This window comes from Camelina sativa, chromosome 13 (assembly GCF_000633955.1).
Source record: "Camelina sativa cultivar DH55 chromosome 13, Cs, whole genome shotgun sequence".
Classification (NCBI taxonomy): domain Eukaryota; kingdom Viridiplantae; phylum Streptophyta; class Magnoliopsida; order Brassicales; family Brassicaceae; genus Camelina; species Camelina sativa.
In genome coordinates this window covers 7,768,233-7,783,555 of record NC_025697.1, presented here as the reverse complement: position 1 = coordinate 7,783,555, position 15,323 = coordinate 7,768,233, and the positions used below count along the sequence as shown (strand labels likewise).

The window sequence follows — 15,323 nt, the reverse complement described above, 5'->3', positions numbered from 1 at the left end:
AAAAAAAAAAAAAAAAAAAAAAAAGCTCTCCACCAAGAGCTTACTTTGAGCGAGCTGTTGAAGTAGCAAATCTTATTGCTCCTTTTCCACTTGGTCTCAAGATCTTAGGCTCGGCTTTACGTGGGAAGAGCAAAGAGGGGTGGAAAATGGCACCGGATAAATTTAAAACCTATGTTAACAACGATACTGATATTGAGAAAGCTATTAGATTCGCTTACGATGGTTTGGATAACAGACATAAACTGATACTTGGTTCGTTAAGAGATTCTAGACTATGGGTATGTGGCAAGAACGTGAATGAGGCCATAGTCTTGCTTTCGGAGAGAGACTGGGACGTGGAGAAAGGGATACAAACCCTTGTTGATACGTCTCTCATCTCTATATCTGGGGAAGGAGAACAACTCATCATGATGCATTATTTGGTACATTCAATGTGTAAAAGGTTACTTTGGTTTCTTTGAAGTAGTCAAAGGGTAATACTGTAATTTAAATATTCGATTTTCTTTTCGCCAAAAAAACCAAATTCGATTTTTTTTTTATTAAGCGCTTTGTTCTTCTGTTCGGAAAATTTCAACCAGGGCTTTGGTTTGCAATGGCTTCTTCAAGGATTTGGATTCCATCGATTTCTTCTATAATTATGTTAACGTGCTTCAATTTCTATTTTCATTTTTTTGTCTCTATGTCTGATTCTGATTGTAGGTATGAGTTGTGAATTCTTGAGCTTTTGTTTTTTCGACGATATTGAATTTCATATAATTGTGAATACTTGAGCTTACTAAAATTAGGGTTTTGCTATAGAATGCATCTCTTTGGTTAAAAAAATCTCGGCACCAAGGGGTTCAGATATAGTCAGATAAGGTTCTAGTGTATTGTTTATAGATATTATTGGTTAAGCTCATTTGGAATTGTGCTGCTGTTTAGTGGAAAACAAAGGTGTGATTTGCTCTATATGGTGTTTCACCTTAAAATCTAATGGGTTAGCCTTACTTAGTCCACATTCATGTTCTTAACCTGTTAATAGACAGACTGACAAAGCAAGATGAGTTTATCCATAGTTTGACATGAGAAAAGGTTTTTTTCTGTTTGTTAGCTGCTCTGCTACTTAATAACTTATCAGTTGCTTCATTTTAAGTCTTGGTTTGGTTGACAATGGGAGCAATTCTAGAGTCATGTAGATTTGGTTTTTTGTATTTTTGACCATGTTTAATGCCCCTTGAGATTATAGAAACACATAGCTATGGTTGTGTTTTTATTCTGACCAATTCTATGAAGTTGTTGAACTAGCCGTCTTGGCTGATGACATCTATGACGAATATTTCATTTTTAAACAATTAAATCCACTTTAGTTAATCTTTACATTCCATTTGTCTATAAGATCGAGTTTTTTTTTTTTTTTTTTTTGAGTAGCTTCATATTTNCAAGAGTTTGACTTTTCAGAAGTTTCGTGATACCTTCCAAGACGAGACTTGGTATAAAAAATCTCAAGCAACCAGCTTGTGGAAATCCCCAGGAATTAGTGGAGATAAAGGTTTTGACTTTTAACAAGATTCTTCACTCAATGATATAAAGAGAAGATGAGTGCCATGGTTTCTCTGTGCTGATTTGGTTACAATGAAATTCTCTTACAAAGCTTTTTTCCTGATCTTAGTTGAAAGAAGCTAGACTTTGGTTTAGGCTTTTAAGATTGTCTAGGCCTCGTGCTTAGGTTTCATCATCCACCATGTCTGCTTCTTCGTCTTCTTCTTTATTGTCCTCTATTCAACGGAGATATGACGTCTTTTCAAGCTTCAGTGGTCAAGATGTCCGTCGAAACTTTCTCAGCCACTTGCTCGGTGAATTTAATCGCAAAGGAATCAACACATTTGTAGATAATCAAATCAGGAGGAGTGAGTCCATCGGCCCTGAGCTTGTACAAGCTATACGAGCATCGAGGATTGGCGTCGTCATCCTCACGAAGAACTATGCTTCATCAACCTGGTGTTTAGACGAGTTGTTGGAGATTATGGAATGCAGGAAGACTGCAGATCAAAAGGTAATACCAATTTTCTATGATATGGATCCATCTGATGTAAGGAAACAGACTGGAGACTTTGGAACTGCCTTCGAGAGAACATGTGAGGGAAAAACAGAGGAGCAGAAGCAAAGTTGGAGGAAAGCTTTGACTGATGTTGCTAACATAGGCGGCGAGCATTCACACAATTGGTTAGTCCTCTCCTCTAGTATTTCATCTTTCATTTGGATCAGTTTTGTTAGTCGTGACTCGTGAGATTTCTTTATTGATATTTGGAATTTGGGAAACATGCATGACGTTTGGTTGATTGTGTAGTTAGACAATAGAAATCTATATACATAGGATGTTGCTGGTTTTTGTCTGCATATCAAAGATTGTACAAGTACATAGTTGTTCTAAGGTAAAAAGTTAAAGCTTTCCTGATCTTTGAACGTCAATACTGCTAATTCATTTCCCTGTATGTGTATCAAATTCTTATTCCAGTTTGATAAATGGAATGATATTTCTCCTGGCAGGGATAGCGAAGCTGCTATGATGTTAAAAATTGCCACAGATATTACTAACATATTGAACTTCACACCGTCGAGGGATTTCGATCATTTAGTTGGAATGGAAGCTCATATAGCAAAGATGAATTCTTTGTTATGTATGGAATCTAATGAGGTGAGGGTCGTTGGGATTTGGGGTCCTGCAGGAATTGGCAAAACCACAATTGCTAGAGCGTTATACGGACGATTGTCTGGCGACTTTCAACTTAGTGTTTTTATGGAGAATGTTAAGGGAAGTTATAGCAGAAATGACCGCTACAGCTCGAAATTGCAGTTGCAGGAACAATTTCTCTCTGAAATGCTCAACCTCAAGGACATGAGGATAAATCATTTAGGTGTTGCAGAGGAGAGGCTAAAGTCTCAAAAAGTGTTTATCGTTCTTGATGATGTCGATAAACTGGAGCAACTAGAAGCTTTAGCAAATGAACCTCGGTGGTTTGGTGCTGGAAGTAGGATTATAGTGACCACTGAGCACAAAGAGCTTTTTAAGGGGCATGGTGTCAACCATATTTATGAGGTGAATTTTCCATCTGGAAATGAAGCTCTACAAATGTTTTCTCAATCTGCTTTTAAACAAGATTATCCGCCGGAAGGATTCATGGGGCTTGCAATTGAAGTTACAAAATTCGCTAATCGTCTTCCATTAGGACTTTGTGTTCTAGGCTCATCATTGCGAGGTAAAAGCAAATGTGAGTGGACACGTGAACTGCCTAGCCTAAAAGCCAGTCTTCATGGTGACATTGAGAAGATACTAAGAGTCGGATACGATAGCTTAGGTGATGATGATAAATATAAAACGATATTTCTCCATATTGCATGCTTATTCGATGGTGAAGGAGAAGATCGGGTGATTCAGCTTCTTGAAAACAGCACTCTTGACATTAAATTTGGACTTGGTGTTCTTGTCGACAGAGCTCTTATTAATATATCCAGTGACAAATGTATCACGATGCACCATTTGCTACGACAAATGGGCAGAGAAATTGTTCGTAGACAATCTGCTCATGAGCCTGGGAAACGTCAATTCCTTATAGATGCCCAGGAGATTTATGATGTTCTTTCTGATAACACTGTAAGTCTATATATAACATTCATGGCTTTGTCAATATGAGTCAAGTCTACTGAGTGTTTTAGGCATATCTTTCATTATAAGTCAATTTGTTTTATTTCATTTCCTGACGTTTTTTTGCAGGGTACAGAAAGTGTTTTAGGCATATCTTTCAACATGTCTGAAATCCGGGAGTTGTTCCTTGGCGAGAGAGCCTTCAGTGGGATGCATAATCTCCAAATTCTAAGATTCTATAAACTATGGTCCGATAAGGCCATAGTGCATTTACATGAAGGTTTGGATTGTTTGCCTCTACCTCGTAAACTTAAATTACTTCATTGGGAGGGATGTCCTATGAAACATATGTCTTTTCGGTTTCGTCCGGAATGTCTCATTGAAATCAACATGAAATGGAGTAACTTGAAGAAGCTCTGGGAAGGAGTCCCGGTAAGTTTCCTGACAAGCTTCATTTGCATTATATGATTTTGTTCCAAATAAACAACAATTCTGACATTTGTGCCCTGGATTTGCTTTCAGATGCTAAGAAGTCTAAAAAAGATGGAATTGAGTGGCTCCACTAGTCTGGAAGAACTTCCTGACCTTTCAGAAGCATTAAATTTGGAGCATTTGGATATGCAGAATTGCCACAGTTTGGTCAAGCTTCCTTCCTCTATCTGGAAACTTAGTCGGTTAACTTTCTTACACCTTTACGGCTGCAGAAATTTAGAGCCTCTTCCAGCAAACTACGCATTGGATTCTCTAAGTTACCTCAACATTGGTGAATGCTCAAAAAATGTAGTTTTCCCAGAGATTTCTAGTGAAATTAAAAAACTCAGTGTGTCCTTTACCCCGATATCAGCAGTGCCTCCATCAGTTGATTATTGGAGTTGCCTTCGTACTTTGGAAATGATTGGTTGTGGAAACGTTACAGAATTTCCACGTGTGCCGTATACCGTCTCTAAGTTACATCTGCACTTATCAGGAATTAAAGAAATTCCTCCATGGATCTCGGATCTCTATGGTCTGAAAGAGTTGTCGATGGCATTTTGCACGGAGCTACGATAGATCTCGCCAAACATTTGTGAGCTAGGACAACTCGAGTCACTTAATTTTAAAGGCTGCTACAATGTAAGGGAATTCCCTGCAGAAATCTTCCAGAGCTTCTGTATATGGCATGAGTTGGAGTTGACATTGGTCAACATTGACGAGAACAGTTTGCCTACTTATACTCCTGAGAAGACTGAAGATTTCCCCTTAAGGTTGTATATGACTGAGAATGACTTCGTCAGTATTCCAGATTCTGTTGTTCAGCAGGTAGAATTCCTTTATCTTAGAGACTGCAGAGAACTTGTGTCGCTACCAGAGCTTCCTGGCTCGTTGTCACAATTGTACGCGGATAATTGTGTTTCTCTTGAAAGGTTATCTCAGTCTTCTCGTTCATCTCACGATCCAAAGCTCATTCTCAAGTTCATCAACTGCTCAGAACTGGATCAAGAATCACGTAAACTAGTCATCCAGCAATGGGCCTGTGGATATGCAGTCCTACCTGGTAGTGAAGTGCCCGACTACTTTACTCACCAAGCTAGAAGAAGTTCTCTAACCATCCTTTTAAGCCAGGGGAACTCATATGGATCCTTGAGATTCAAGGCTTGTGTTGTTCTCCCCCCAAGGGATGAGCTCGATGATGGGACGTTTCGTCGTTTCCAAATATCATGCTACGTGAGAGGCAGACATTCCACCACCGTGTATAAATGGCCAGAGATAGATGTAGATGATTCAGATGATCGGCTTCTGGAGAACCATCTGTTTATAGTCAACTCATATTTCACGCTTGAGGAAGACAACATCCCCGAAAGTGAGATGCTTTTTTATTTCAGATGCTTGGGAATGAAAGAATATCCAGACACCATATCCTCCAATATATTGGGATGTGGTGTACAACTCTTGGAGCCTTGTTCCTGTGAATATGACTCAGACGCTCACCCTGAGCTGTCAACTACTTCGCTCGAGGAGGAAGTTGAATGCAACAACAACATCATTGCAAAGACAAAGGGAAGCAATAAACGAGAGCGGTCAAGTGTTGCAGACAGACTAGAGAGGACAAGCAAGAATCTGAGAATTACCAACTGAGAAAGATTGGGGAAAAAATCTGAAGTCACCAACATTTACTCTTCATGTGTGTGTATGAATATCTTTAAAATTGATGTTATTTGTGACTCTAATTTGGTTCATTAACTTCTTTAGTCACCAAGATGCAGACGATATAGAGTTTATGTCAATCTGCTAATCTTGAGCATCATCCAACAATCCTCATTACATGCATTCACCCACCAATGCAGACGATTGAATTTAAACATCATGTTGTCCTGGACCGACAAGATAATAGAGTCTAATTAATCTTTGGATTACTTTTTAGACAAGCCTTTATATTTAAATGAAGTTGCAAAACTTGCTGGAGATCTTCCTCTAGGTCTCAGCATTTTAGGTGCATCTTTGCGAGGGATGAGCAAGGAGGAGTGGATAAAAGCTCTACCAAGGCTTAGAACCAGTCTAAATGGAAAAATCGAGAAAGTACTAGAAGTATGCTATGATGGGTTAGATGAGGAAGATAAGGCTATCTTTCTTCACAATGCTTGTTTGTTCAATGGCGAAAAGGTTGATCGTGTGAAGCAATTACTTGCCAAGAGGGCATTGGATGCAGAATTTGGACTTAAAGTCCTTGTTGACAGATCTCTTATACATATTTGTGCTGATAGATATATAGTAATGCATTGTTTGCTACAACAATTGGTAAAGAAATTACTCGGGATCAATGTCTTAATGACCCCAGGACACGTAAGTTTCTAGTTGATGCTTTGGAGATTTCAGATGTACTAGCAGATGAAACCGTAAGCGTTAGCACATGTCCTACTCATCACAAAGTCCACTTTAGCTAATGCATGAACTAACTGCGTTCTTTCTTTGGGTATATATATGCAGGGTACAGAAATTGTTTTAGGAATATCATTAGATATGTCTGAAATTGAGGATCAAGTGTATATAAGTGAAAATGCCTTTAANCCTTAGAACCAGTCTAAATGGGAAAATCGAGAAAGTACTAGGAGTATGCTATGATGGGTTAGATGAGAAAGATAAGGCAATCTTTCTTCACATTTTCTTGTTTGTTCAATGGTGAAAAGGTTGATCATGTGAAGCAATTGCTTGCCAAGAGTGCATTGGATGCAAAATTTGGACTTAAAGTCCTTGTTGACAGATCTCTTATACATATTTGTGCTGATGGATATATAGTAATGCATTGTTTGCTACAACAATTGGGTAAAGAAATTACTCGGGATCAATGTCTTGATGACCCCGGGAAACGTAAGTTTCTAGTTGATGCTTTGGAGATTTCATATGTACTAGTAAATGAAACCGTAAGCGTTAACACATGTCCTACTCATCACAAAGTCCACTTTAGCTAATGCATGAAGTAACTGCGTTCTTTCTTTGGGTATATATATGCAGGGTACAGAAACTGTTTTAGGAATATCATTAGATATGTCTGAAATTGAGGATCAAGTGTATATAAGTGAAAATGCCTTTAAGAAAATGCCTAATCTCCAATTCTTGAGGCTATACAAGAATTTTCCAGATGAAGCAATCAAGTTATACTTACCTCAGGGCTTGGATTACCTACCACGTAAACTTTAGATTACTACATTGGGATTCGTATCCGATAAAATGTATGCCCTCTAAGTTTTGTCCTGAATATCTTGTCCAACTTACTATGCAAGATAGGAAGCTTGAGAAACTTTGGGAAGGTATTCAGGTATTATCATATCAAAGTCTTCTCCTGCTCTTATCTCTATAAATTTCATGTGGTTTGTGTATATGTTTCCAGCCACTGACAAGTCTCAAGTATATGGATTTGAGCGCATCCACAAACATTGAAGATATCCCAAACCTCTCAACAGCAACAAATCTGGAGAAGTTGTACCTTAGGTCCTGCGAAAATTTGGTCACAGTCCCTTCTTCTGTTATACAAAATCTTAATAACCTCAAAGTCCTAGACATGTCTTGTTGCGTAAAACTGAAGACTCTTCCAACCAACATCAACTTGGAATCACTTAGCGTCTTAAATCTGAGAGGATGCTCAAGGCTGAAGACTTTTCCTCTAATCTCAACGCATATTCAATTCATGTCTCTTGGGGAAACTGCGATAGAGAAAGTGCCTTCATTAATCAAATTATGTTCTCGTCTTGTTTCATTGGAAATGGCGGGATGTAAGAACCTTAAAAGATTAACATCTTTCCCTGCAAGTATGGAGATCGTGGACATATCCTGGACTGGAGTCGTGGTAAGAACCTTAAAAGATTAACATCTTTCATCTAGAACACATGCATATTGAGCACATGCGTAAGCCGTACGTTTGTGTATTTGAAAACCGTTGTTATAGTCCTATTTTGAGATAAATTTCCTTTGTACGTCGAATTAGCTTTGTTAAAATTTGTGTACACAAAACACGTCTTTGATTAATTCACAAACAAACCATACTAAAATCTTAGATTGGCTGTTCGACTATTTTTACACATGGGAGTACTCATTTTGTGTCACGGAAATTGGATTTCTACAATAAGAGGATTTACGAAAAACAGCAACCAATAAAAAGATCTTATTCCAGCCACATTGACCGACACATGGCATCACATAGTTTGACTAATCATTTAATAGTTTTTGACTCTTTTAACTTTCCGGGCTTCGCCAATTTGCCCCTAACTCGGAACGAAGCAGACGATGATGCTAAAGGAGAAAGAACGGAAGGAGGAGATAAGTTTCGAAAGAGTTTCCAATGGCCGATCCTTCGTTATCGGCCATTCTCTTCCTTCGCAATTGGTTTTGCTTGCTGGTCCTCTCTCGATTTTTACTCTCTCTCTTTTTTTTTTTCCTTAAAGCTTGAAGAAGGGTTTCTATTTTTCTTTTTTCAATTGGTTATGTGTTTAATTTATGTTTTGGTGTTTTTTTTTTTTGAACTCCATAAATCATGTGCGATGAAGTCGAATCATTGCTTTGAATATTACTAAAGTTAGGGTTTTGCTATAGAAAATAGGCTCAAGTTTTTGGAAAAGTCTTGTTTTAGTGGAAAACCAAGTTGTGATTGCTTTGTCTTTTCTCATTTGTTTTCTTTTTTTAACCGTAGAGTGACTGAATAGCAGTGTTCTTTTGTTGTTGACAAAATCTGTTGACCCATTTGAAATCTCTCTCTAGTAATAATGGTATTAGCCTTTTATCTGCTCGATTTTGAAGAATCTCTGATTCTAGGCTGGGAAGTCGTATGGTGTTGTTCATCCCATGGGTTAGCGTTCAACTATACTGGGTTAGTTAAGTTAGTTAGTTAACAACTTAACATCCATGGATTGACATTCCTACTTGATATGAAAAAGTTGGTTGCCCTGCTTCTTCTTTTGTTAGCTGCTCTTCTACATTATAATCAGTTGCTTGGATTTTTTAGGTCTTGATTTGGTTGACAATGAGAGCTATGCTAGAGACTAGAGTCATGTACATATAAATTTATTGTATTTTTGACCATTTAAGGTATGTTAAAGCCCCTTAAGATTATATTAACACATAACTATGGATGTGTTTTATTCTGACCAATTCTCTGAAACAACCAAATCAGCTTTAGTTAATCTTTACATTCCTTTCTCCCTAGTAAGATCTGATTTTTTTTTTATGATTACCTTTATGTTTCTTAATTGTTTGACTTTTCAGAAGTTTCGTAATACCTTCCAAGACGAGACTCGCTATAATAAACCACCAGCTTGTGGGAAATCTCCAGGAAATAATGGAGATGAAGGGTTTTTGACTTTTAACAAGATTATTCACTCAATGATATAGAGAAGGTGAGTTTCATGGTTTCTCCGGGCTGATTCTGTTAAAGATCAAACAAGAAAAACGGAAAAGAGATATTGGTATGAGATGTTATTCACTATTAATTCTCTTACAAACTTTTTTTTGTTCTTGTCTTAGTTGAAAGAAGCTAGACTTATGGTTAGGCTTTTGGATTTTCTGGGCCTCTTGCTTAGGTTCCATCATCCATCATGTCTGCTTCTTCGTCTTCTTCTTTATTGTCCCCTACTCAATGGAGATATGATGTCTTTCCAAGCTTCAGTGGTCAAGATGTCCGTCGAAACTTTCTCAGCCACTTGCTCGGTGAATTTAATCGCAAAGGAATCAACACATTTGTAGATAATCAAATCAGGAGGACCGAGTCCATCGGCCCTGAGCTTGTACAAGCTATACGAGCATCGAGGATTGGGATCGTCATCCTCACGAAGAACTACGCTTCTTCACGTTGGTGCTTAGATGAGTTGTCGGAGATTATGGAATGCAGAACTACTACAGGTCTAAAGGTGATGCCAATTTTCTACGAAATGAATCCATCTGATGTAAGAAGACAGCGTGGAGATTTTGGGGAGGGTTTCGAGAGACCTTGTGTGGGGAAAACAGAGGAGCAGAAGCAGAAATGGAAGCAAGCTTTGACTGATGTTGCCAACATAAGCGGCCAGCATTCACAGAATTGGTTAGTTATCTTCTCTCCACTAGTGTTTCATCTTCCATGTGGATCAGTTTTGTTAGTATAATGAGACTTCTTCATTTGCTATCTTGAATTTTTGGAACATATTTGCATGAATGTGTAGTTGATAGGCAATATCTGTCACATAGGATGATACTGCTTATAATCGTGTAAATAACATCGAAAAAAGACGGGAATAGTTGTTCTAAGGTAAAAAGTCAAAATCTTTTACTCCTAATTAATTTCTCTGTATGTGTATCAAATTCTTGTTCCAAGTTTGATAAAGGAACGATATTTCTCCTGTCAGGGATAGCGAAGCTGCTATGATGTTAAAAATTGCTACAGACGGTTACTAACATGTTGAACTCCACACCGTCGAGGGCTTTTGATCATTTAGTTGGAATGGAACCTCATATAACAAAGATGAATTCTTTGTTATGCATGGAATCTAATGAAGTGAGAGTCGTAGGGATTTGGGGTCCTGCAGGAATTGGCAAAACCACGATTGCTAGAGCGTTATACGATCTAGTTTCCAGTGACTTTCAGCTCAGTATTTTTATGGAGAATGTCAAAGGAAACTACAGCTCGAAGTTGCAGTTGCAAGAATATTTTCTTTCTGAAATCCTCAACCTCAAAGATATGAGGATAAATCATTTAGGTGTGGCAAAGGAGAGGCTAAACTCCTGGAAAGTGTTTATTGTTCTTGATGATGTTGATAAACTAGAGCAACTAGAAGCTGTAGCAAATGAACTTTTGTGGTTTGGCGCTGGAAGTAGGATCATCGTGACCACTGAAAACAAAGACCTTTTCAAGAGACATGATATCAAGCATATTTATGAGGTGAAGTTTCCGTCTGGCAATGAAGCTCTGCAAATCTTTTCTCGATCCGCCTTCAAACAAGATTCTTCACCGGAAGGATTCATGGAGCTTGCAGTTGGAGTTAGACAAGTCACTAATCATCTTCCATTAGGACTTTGTGTTTTAGGCTCTTCAATGCGAGGTAAAAGCAAAATTGAGTGGGAACATGAACTGCATCGCCTAAAATCAAGTCTTCATGATGACATTGATAAGATATTAAGAATTGGCTATGATAGCTTAGGTGATACTAGTATATGTAAAACTATATTTCTCCATATCGCGTGTTTATTCAATGGTGAAGGAGAGGATATTCAGCTTCTTGAAAATAGCATTATTGACGTGAAATATGGACTTGGTGTTCTTGTCGAAAGAGCGCTTGTGTCCATATCAAGTGGCAAACATATCACAATGCACCATTTGCTACAACAAATGGGAAGAGGAATCGCACAAGAAAAAAACGCTGATGAGCCTGGGAAACGTCAATTCCTCATAGAATCTGAGGAGATTCGATTTCATTTCAGATGCTTAGAAGCCTGAAAAAGATGGAATTGAGTGGCTCTACGAGCTTGGAAGAACTTCCTAATCTTTCAGAAGCAGTGAATTTGGAGCATTTGGATATGAGGGATTGTCACAGTTTGCTCAAGCTTCCTCCCTCTATCTGGACACTTACTATGTTGGATTTCTTAGACCTTCAAGCCTGCAGAAATTTAGAGCCTCTTCCATCAAACTACGCTTTGGAGTCTCTAAGTTACCTCAACGTTAGCTATTGCCCAAAACTCAAAAGTTTTCCAGAGATTTCTAGTGACATTGAACATCTTAATGTGTCCTTTACCATGATACCACAAGTGTCTCCATCTCTTAACCTTTGGGATTTTCTTCATACATTGGATTTGACTGGTTGTGAAAACGTTACAGAGTTTCCACTTGTTCCGCACACGGTCTCTGAGTTACATCTGGATTCAACAGGAATACGAGAAGTTCCTCTGTGGATCTCAGATCTCTATAGGCTCACACAATTGACGATGTCATATTGTATGAAGCTGCGGAAGATCTCGCCAAGAATTTGTGAGTTACGAATGCTCTAGTTACTTAGTTTACAGGCTGCATAAATGTAAAATACTTCCCAGCAGAAATTTTCCAGAGCTTCTACTTGTGGTATGAGTTCGATTTGATGTTGGACTACGTTGACAAGAACAGCTTACCTGCATTTACGTCTGAGGAGACTCACGATTTCCCTTACACCTGAGTTTGTTTGGGAATGGTTTCGAGAGTATTACACATCATGTTGTACGGCAGGTTCATTACCTTGACCTTACAAACTGCATTGATCTACAATGGCTGCCAGAACTTACGGGCTCTCTGTCAGAACTGCACGCAGATAATTGTGTGTCTCTTGAAAGTTTATCTCCCCCCTATGGCTCATCTCACGACCCAAAGCTCATTCTCAAGTTCATCAACTGTTGGAACCTGGACCAACAAGCGCGTAAACTAATCATTGAGAAATGGGCTTGCGGATATGCGGTCTTACCTCGTAGTAACGTGACTGACTACTTTCCTCATCAAGCTAGAAGAAGTTCTCTAACCATTCATTTAAACCGGAGGAAGTCATATGGATCGTTGAGATTTAAGGCTTGCGTTGTGCTCCACCGGAGAGATGAGGTTGATGTTGTGCCTTATAGTAATTTCCAAATATCGTGTCACGTCAGAGGCAGACGCTCTATCACTGTGTATAAATGGCCAGAGATATCTGCACATTGTCAGCTTCGTGGAAACCATATGTTTATACTCAACTCTTATTTCACCCAGGAGGAAGACAACATCCCTGAAAGAAAAATGCGTTTTGAGTTCAAATGCTTGGAGAAGAAAAACTATCCGGAAATTGTAACTCCCAATATACTGCGGTGTGGTGTAAAACTCTTAAAGCCTTGTTCCTGTGAATATGACTCGAAAGCTCACCCCGAGTTATCGTCTCTTCCACTCGAGGACAATGAAGGCAACAAGAACAACGTTGGAGAGTCAAGTAGAAGCAAGAAACGAGAATGGTCAAGTGTTGCTGAAGGACCTGAGAGGACAAGCAAGAATCTGAGGATTTGATGATGAGTAGAACTCTGAAGATACCATCACGTTGATGTTAGGTATGAATATTCTTTCTGATTCTAATTTGAACAACAAACACTGGCGGTGCTAATAATCAAGCTCCTGTATTTTTTTTTTTTTTTTTTTTTTTTTTTTTTTTTTTTTTTTTNAGGATTCATTCATATATTACTGATTAACCAAATATTTAAGGGTTGAGAAAACTGATGTTGTTTATTTTTCTTTCTTTTCACTCAAAAAAAAAAAAAAAAGAGATTTGTGTTAATGTTCTAAAACGATATTGGTTGTGGACGTGGTAACGCATTGCAGACATAATGGATTGTTATAATTTGGTGTCTTCTTCATTGGTATTAAGTTTATGCTAGTTCATTAGTGGATTTTTATATAGGTATAGACTATAGTCTCAGGTGTTTCATAAACTCAAGGTTTTATTCATGAGTTTTCACATTATTGCAGTACGGAGTTGGAAAGTTGAAAGTAAACTTCAACCAAGGGCTATATCCTTGTAGTCGGTCCACCGTAAGTTAGAACCTTAGAGAACATGAACCACCACATTGAAGAGAAAACATTCAATTTGTTAAACTGGAACCTTGCAATAACCCTGAAAACAAAACACCACTAGTAAGACTTGAGCAATTCTTTTACATAAAGAATATTTAACCCGTATTTAAAGTTAGATGGGAACTTCAGGGAAACATCCCCTGCAGTGTGTGTTGGCATTAAGTCTCACAGTTTTATTTAATCAAACCGATGTGGTCTTCTAAGCAAATGCACGTTCTCACTTATTGGGTGTATATTTTGTTATTACCTTATTTTGTCTTTTCAGGACGAGTTTTGGAAAAGTAAATGGCCTAGCAAAGCAAGCTCGCTTGACTCATGCATTTACTGTCATTCATTGGACACTTCCCTTACAAAATGAAATGACGATCTTATCTGAATTATCGTGTCAAATCTTATCTCACTAGTCAAAGCGAACATGTGCCCTCCCTTTGCAAGCGGCAGATCTTGATAAAGTAATAAGATCACGTATTTGGATCTATCGCTAATTAGCAGCTTCTTTTAATCAAAATTAATCCATTGGTTGCATATGATCACTAGTTGTAATAAATCATCTTTTATTTACAAATCCAAAAAATAAGTACTTTTTTTTTTGTAAGAAGAAAAAACAAATACTATTTGGGGAAATTAAGCTAGAAAAAATATTCTTTTACTCAACAGACTTTCACAGTTCTTGAAGTATATAGAGGGTGGTCGTCAATTTGCAGAAACATCCATCAAACCCAAAGCAGAAAAGAAATGGAAGAGAGTAGGCATCTACATCCTGCTGCTTTATATACAAGAGGATGTCGTTTGGCTCATCCGACTCTTCCTCACACCCTTTTCCCTAAACTCAGCAAAAACAACAAGTCCAATTGCTTTACATGTGGGAAACAAGTATCCACCTCTTCTCGGGGTTTCCATTACCACTGCACCATATGCCAAGTGGATTTCCACGAAGAATGTGTAAATATTCCTAGAAAAATATTACATCCTTTTCATCTCCAACACCCTCTCTTTCTAACCTATGGAAAGCATGAAAATATCATCGACGGCAGCAATATAAGCGACCAAGGCCCTTATGAAGACCAAGGCACATCTGCAGATCCTGGTAAGTCTGGATGGGGTAGTATATTTGATAATTGTACTTGGTGTGGGAATTACATACCAACACCAAGTTCACATCCAAGAAGGACAGTTTTCTACCGGTGTTCTATTTGTAACTTTTGTTTGGATACCATGTGCACACAAAGCATACCACCTCTTACTATTGAAAACCCAAAAGGCCATCAACATTCACTCGCCCTTTTCCCCCGTCCACTCTTAGTTCCTTGTGATGCTTGTGGATTGGTCAATGCGTCGGAAGCAAGTTATGCTTGTTTCCAATGTAATTATATGGTCCATCAACATTGTGTTGATTTACCACGCGTCATAAAGATCACGCGCCATCCTCACCGTCTCTCTTATTCTCCTTACCTTCCACCCCCAAAGTCATTATGTCGGGTCTGCTACAAGACCGTCGACATTAAATACGGCCAGTATTCTTGTAAAGACGAGGATTGCTCTTACGTAGTCCATACGAAATGTGCAACACATGTGATGACATGGGACGGGAAAGAACTCGAATGGGAACCGGAAGAAACCGGTGAAATTGAAGATATTTCACCATTCAAG

At 38.3% G+C, this 15,323-nt stretch overlaps 4 protein-coding genes across 11 annotated transcripts in view; all 4 read left to right on the top strand.

Annotated features, from left to right (window-relative positions):
- Positions 470-5,966, top strand: LOC104735846 (putative disease resistance protein At4g11170). Of its 2 annotated transcripts, XR_759497.2 has the most exons (5): positions 470-2,202; positions 2,527-3,631; positions 3,752-4,054; positions 4,145-5,783; positions 5,866-5,966. XR_759497.2 is itself a non-coding variant. In XM_010455697.2 (4 exons), exons 1-4 carry the CDS (start codon positions 1,721-1,723, stop codon positions 4,670-4,672), a joined length of 2,418 nt encoding a protein of 805 aa, XP_010453999.1. In that variant the 5' UTR covers positions 470-1,720; the 3' UTR covers positions 4,673-5,842. The 2 variants fall into 2 exon arrangements, 1 of the variants encoding a protein (XP_010453999.1); XM_010455697.2 differs by lacking the exon at positions 5,866-5,966 and having other exon boundaries at positions 4,145-5,842.
- LOC104738027 (putative disease resistance protein At4g11170) lies at positions 6,110-10,288 on the top strand. Its single transcript, XM_010458266.2, has 10 exons — positions 6,110-6,442; positions 6,587-6,640; positions 6,787-7,020; positions 7,112-7,286; positions 7,381-7,415; positions 7,488-7,943; positions 9,356-9,441; positions 9,525-9,555; positions 9,670-10,166; positions 10,285-10,288. The coding sequence occupies exons 1-10, from the start codon at positions 6,110-6,112 to the stop codon at positions 10,286-10,288; spliced, it is 1,905 nt and encodes a 634-aa protein (XP_010456568.2).
- Positions 6,675-11,954, top strand: LOC104735847 (putative disease resistance protein At4g11170). Of its 7 annotated transcripts, none has more exons than XM_019234687.1 (4): positions 6,675-7,020; positions 7,112-9,486; positions 9,614-10,370; positions 10,468-11,954. In XM_019234687.1, the coding sequence occupies exon 4, from the start codon at positions 10,518-10,520 to the stop codon at positions 11,553-11,555; it is 1,038 nt and encodes a 345-aa protein (XP_019090232.1). In that variant the 5' UTR covers positions 6,675-7,020; positions 7,112-9,486; positions 9,614-10,370; positions 10,468-10,517; the 3' UTR covers positions 11,556-11,954. The 7 variants fall into 7 exon arrangements, with proteins under 7 accessions (XP_019090232.1, XP_019090233.1, XP_019090231.1 ...); XM_019234688.1 differs by having other exon boundaries at positions 6,675-7,407; positions 7,488-9,486; XM_019234686.1 differs by having other exon boundaries at positions 6,675-7,415; positions 7,488-9,486.
- The window catches only part of LOC104738026, a 1,822-nt gene continuing 835 nt past the window's right edge, over positions 14,337-15,323 (top strand). The window contains exon 1 of the mRNA XM_019234514.1: positions 14,337-15,311. Coding sequence (XP_019090059.1) covers positions 14,409-15,311 — 903 coding nt within the window. The 5' untranslated portion in view covers positions 14,337-14,408. The remainder of the gene's footprint in view (positions 15,312-15,323) is intronic.